Source organism: Jaculus jaculus, chromosome 1 (assembly GCF_020740685.1).
Source record: "Jaculus jaculus isolate mJacJac1 chromosome 1, mJacJac1.mat.Y.cur, whole genome shotgun sequence".
Classification (NCBI taxonomy): Eukaryota; Metazoa; Chordata; class Mammalia; order Rodentia; family Dipodidae; genus Jaculus; species Jaculus jaculus.
In genome coordinates, this window is record NC_059102.1 from 175556348 (window position 1) to 175561647 (window position 5300).

The window sequence follows — 5300 nt, forward strand, 5'->3', positions numbered from 1 at the left end:
TCCCCAGTACTCACATAAAGACAGATGTACAAAGTGGTACATATATCTGGAATTCATTTTCAATGGCTCTCTCTCTCTCTCTCTCTCTCTCTCTCTCTCTCTCTCTCTCTCTCTCTCTCTCTCTTTCTCTCGTTGAAAATAAATAAAATATGAAACAGAAATAACATGAATAAAACTACTGTAACAAATGTTGCACTCTCATTTGTCTAGATCTCAAGTAAGCAATAGTGAGCTTCCAGAAAACGTTTGATACTGATAAGAAAATTCTTTCTGGAATATGCAGGGAAACTACACCACAAACCCACCCACTGGAGTCATAGCACCTTGTTACTCATGTGGCATCAGCTTTCTGTTTTTGGAATTTATTTTTACTAGTTATGGACATACTTAGTACGTAAACAACACATGTTGGTACCGTCCTTTTCCTCATCCCTACCCCTTTTCCAAAGGGGCTCTCCTCCCATTGGGGGCAGGTTATCCTCATGGGGTTTGTGGGTCTGTGCATTGTAGGGGCAGCAGTCAGTTATGGGGGAGAGGCATGGAAATATTGTGAGAGCCAGAAGTTGGGACATTATTCTTCAGCTTTCTTAACAACCCCAGTTCATTTAGAGAAGGCTTAGGTTCTGTGTGCAGGGAATATGAATTCCCAATTCCAAAATGAATTTTCCCAAAGTGTGGCTCTGCAGACTGCATACTTTTAGGCAAAAAAAAAAAAAAAAAAAACATTTCCATCCAAGGAGATAATTAATTCCTGTGAGAAAAAGTGATGAAAGCAGAAAAAAAAAATGTCCCTGAACATTTATGGAAAGTAATTTGAATATCTGTGCAGCACAAAGTGCACTGCTTTTGTTGTCACTTACATATCCATAGCAAGATTAATCATAGGTAGTTCATTTATAAATACATGCCTCCTCCACACTTTCTGCTTCTTATACTACAGATGTAGAGTACCATGCAGAAATTAGCTCTTCAGTGCTACAGGTAAATCCATTCTCATTCAGATTCCTTGTTTTCTGTGAAGAAGCTTTGAAGACCAGGTTACATGAAACAATTTACACTAGCAAAGCATTTTCCTTTTAATCAGATATAATATAGAATTAATATATAAAAATGAACTTGTTAAATGCATATAGTTTCTTAACAACTGATTGGATATTGAATGGGATTTTTTACTAACCGTGGCATATCTTTCATATTGAAATTTCCTAATTCCAAGAGAAAGTCAATTTCAGATGTGTTTCTTTTTGTTGTTGTTGTTTTGTTTTGTTTTGTTTTTTCTTTGTTTGTTTGGGGTTTTTTGTTTGTTTGTTTGTTATTTTTTTTTGTTTTGTTTTGTTTTTTGAGGTAGGGTCTCACTATGGCTCAGGCTGACCTGGAATTCACTATGTAGTCTCAGGGTGGCCTCGAACTCTCGGCGATCCTCCTACCTCTGCCTCCCAAGTGCCGGGATTAAAGGCATGTGCCACCACGCCCTGCAAGATGTGTTTCTTGAATGTCCCCAAACATCATAATTACCACCTAAAGACTACAATGACTAAGGTAAGTTTTTCAAGCCCTTACAAGACTCCATGGGGATTGAGACTTTGAAGAGGGATTTGAACAGGGATGAAATGTAGCAAAAAACAATCAACAAGATATTAATGAAATACTACATTTTAATACAGTGCTGATGCATATTAAACATTGCCACTTCCCACATAGAGTAAAATGGTACATGAATACTTAAAAAATAATAAGAGCACATTTCATTCTCACTGAATTTCTTTAAAAATAGTTGGAAAACATCATTATTGTACTTTGGTAGTTGAAAACTGTGAGGTTTACAGAAAACAAATAATTTTTAGGATGCAGCTCGCTAACATACTGCTGCAGTGTAACACTTCCTAATTAATCAAGACTAATCATGAGGATACAACAAGGTTTAAATACACTTCTTACACACAAAAAATGTAAACATGAGCATTAAATAACATAAATAACCAACTGTTGAAGTACAAACACAAACAGCCCTTCCTGGGATCAGCTGCTGTGGATGTGTTTTTATAGCTTCTATGAAAGTCATGTTGAAGGAGGCTCTCCTGACTCTCCCTGAATGTATCACATGTTGAACATTTCCCTGTTTATTGCTATATCATCAGTTTTCCCTACTGTCTAGGAATATGCCTGCTTAAAAATGTGAAAGTCCTCCTTGTAGCCACAGCACTAAGGTGGGTGGTTTCATGTATATTTTCTCAGCTAATTCTCATAATAGCCTGTGAAGTAATATTTTTATTCTCTTTGAAATGGAGAAACAAGATGTAGGGCTTCAAGAAATATAACCCAGTAGAAATCAAGACTCTAACACATATATGTCCGATTTTGTAAATCCAATATATTTACTAATTTTAAATATTTCACCAAGGAATTGGAAGTTGAGACTTTGGAGACAGATTTTGAAAGGGATGAAAAGTGGCTAAAGGAGAAATCAACATAAAAATCCTTTAATTGTTAGCCAGGTGTGGTGGCGCATGCCTTTAATCCCAGCACTTGGGAGGCAGAGGTAGGAGGATTGCCATGAGTTCAAGGCCACCCTAAGATGACAGTTAATTCCAGGTCAGCCTGAACCAGAGTGAGACCCTACCTTGAAAAACCAAAAAAAAAAAAAAAAAAACCTTTAATTGTTGAAATGCACTACATTTTTTAATATTTGGGAGCTCAGAGGTATGCACATTCATGTGCACATGTGTGTGCAAAAACCACATATAAAATTTTCTCCATGAAAATTTTTTTCTTGATGTAGTAATAAAAGAATTATAGTTATCCTACTCATGTCAAAAGAAGATTGCTAAGGGCTGGGGAGATTCCACAATGGTTAAAGGTACTTGTTGCCATCCCAAATTCAATCCCTAAGACACCCATGAGTAGCCAGGTAGGCATTCATTTGCAGTGGCAGAATACCCTGGCATGCCCATGCCCATACACATATGCACACACACACACACATAATGGATGCTTTTTAAAAGAATATTGCTAGTTCAATACATTTATTATACTATAATTATATAAAATTTGAATAAAAAAACAAGTATAAAATGACCTAATGGCCATGACTTTTAATTGCTTGATCTCAACCATGGTATTTATTGATTTATATCTCTATTACCTAATATGTAACTATTTGAATTCCCTGAAGACACATTTTAAACACTGGTATCCAATAAGTTTGAATTCATGTTACCATTGTTATTATAATTATTAATTCTAATAAAGTTGATATTATCATTTTATTTATTTATGCCATTATTAGCAGTCTCCTAAATTGCAAATTGGATGAAACACAACCAATGATACAGGTTGTGACCAGTGTAAAACGCAATCATGAGTGCAAAACAAAGACTACTGTGCCTTTCACCTAGCAGTTACTCATCGAAAGGCATTTGTAACTAATTATTACAAGGTTAATTGAATTTAGACTTTTAGAATGCTTATTAGAAATTCACATTCCCAACATCAGTTTCCTATTGTTCTTTATGTCAGCTAATATCGACAATCTGCCCATCAGGGTTCCTTCCTCTGGTATCCATCCACTTACTGACACTCAACCTAGTTTATTCAAGTTAAGACTTTTACAAAAGGTCTATCCCAACACTAACTTCCTCAAATGTCAGATCTCCCTGTCGTACCCTCAATAACCTATCCATGTACCCATTTGCTAAAGAATAAAGGGAAGATCTCTTAGCTTTACCTCACTGGATTTCACATACATGTGTAAACTCTTTTTACTCTCTTTCTTCAACACTAACTGACTTTTGTGCCCAATGAACTTCTTCAAATTATATTTTTGGTCATTTCATATGATTAAGTGTGCATACATGACTTCCTGCCTTGTGCATTTACAGTGGGTTCTTATTCTTAACACACAGGGAAGTTATTTGAGAAATCATTAAGAACTAAGAACATTTATTTCCATTTCAAGATAATCTTTAAAAGAATCCAAAACTCAACATAATTGAAATATTTATTTGTTAACATGAACAAGTATAATTATTCAAGGTTGCATTAATATTTTTCAGGTAATATAAATAAGTTCTATATGAAACACATGGAAAATAAGAACAACGTGACAGAGTTTATTCTTCTGGGACTCACAGAGAACCCAAAAATGCAGACAACCATATTTGCTGTATTTTTTATCATCTATGTCATCTCCATGGTAGGAAATGTGCTCATCGTGGTCACCATCATGGCCAGTCCATTACTGGCATCACCGATGTACTTTTTCTTGGCCTATCTCTCCTTTATTGATGCCTGCTATTCCTCTGTCAACACTCCTAAACTAATCATAGACTCACTCCATGAAAAGAAAATCATCCTGTTCAATGGATGTATCACCCAAGTCTTTGGGGAACATTTCTTTGGAGGTGCAGAGGGTATCCTGCTGACTGTGATGGCCTATGACCGCTATGTGGCCATCTGCAAGCCCCTGCACTACACAGCCATCATGAATCGCCGAGTGTGTAGTCTGCTAGTGGGAGTGGTATGGGTGGGAGGTTTTCTTCATGCAGCGATACAGGTCTCCTTTATCTTCCAATTACCCTTCTGTGGCCCTAATGTCATAGATCACTTCATGTGTGACCTGAACCCTTTGCTCAATCTGGCCTGCACTGACACTCACACTCTGGGGCTCTTCGTTGCTGCCAACAGTGGCTTCATCTGTCTGCTAAACTTCCTCCTTCTGATGGTCTCCTATGTGGTCATCCTTCGCTCCCTAAGAACCCACAGTTTGGAAGGGAAACGCAAAGCCCTCTCCACCTGTGTCTCCCACATCACTGTGGTTGTCTTGTTCTTTGTGCCCTGCATTTTTGTGTACATGAGACCTTCAGCTACGTTACCCATTGATAAAGCAGTTACTGTGTTCTACACCATGATTACTCCCTTGTTAAATCCTTTAATATACACCTTGAGAAATGCTCAGATGAAAGATGCCATTAAGAAATTGTGTCATTAAAAAGCAATTTCAGGTGACAAACAAATGTTTCTAAAGCTCAACATATATTAATTCATCTAAGAAAGTAGATATGTCAAAATGACATCATAGATGAAGTTAAAAAATAGGATAAGTAAAAATTAATCATTACAACTCATAACATCTGCACTGAAGGGGAGAGAAGTGAGTGCAAGAAATGGGGAAAAACCTAACCCAACAGTGCCTTACATATTTAGGAAATTCTACCAAACTGAAACTGAGTTTCACTAGTTTTATACAATGTATTAATTCATAAGCTTCTCTTCCTATAAAGAACAAGAAAACATATTAATAT

General features: G+C 36.5%; 1 protein-coding gene across 1 annotated transcript; it reads left to right on the forward strand.

Annotated features, from left to right (window-relative positions):
• The first annotated feature begins 4072 nt into the window (after positions 1–4072).
• LOC101613331 (olfactory receptor 4C46-like) lies at positions 4073–4987 on the forward strand. The gene has a single exon (XM_012952441.2). It carries the CDS (start codon positions 4073–4075, stop codon positions 4985–4987), a length of 915 nt encoding a protein of 304 aa, XP_012807895.2.
• The last annotated feature ends 313 nt before the right edge of the window (positions 4988–5300 follow it).

Bases quoted from the DNA above. Each gene is read 5' to 3' on its own strand.
- LOC101613331 (XM_012952441.2), top strand. From the start codon at position 4,073: ATGAAACACATGGAAAATAAGAACAACGTGACAGAGTTTATTCTTCTG.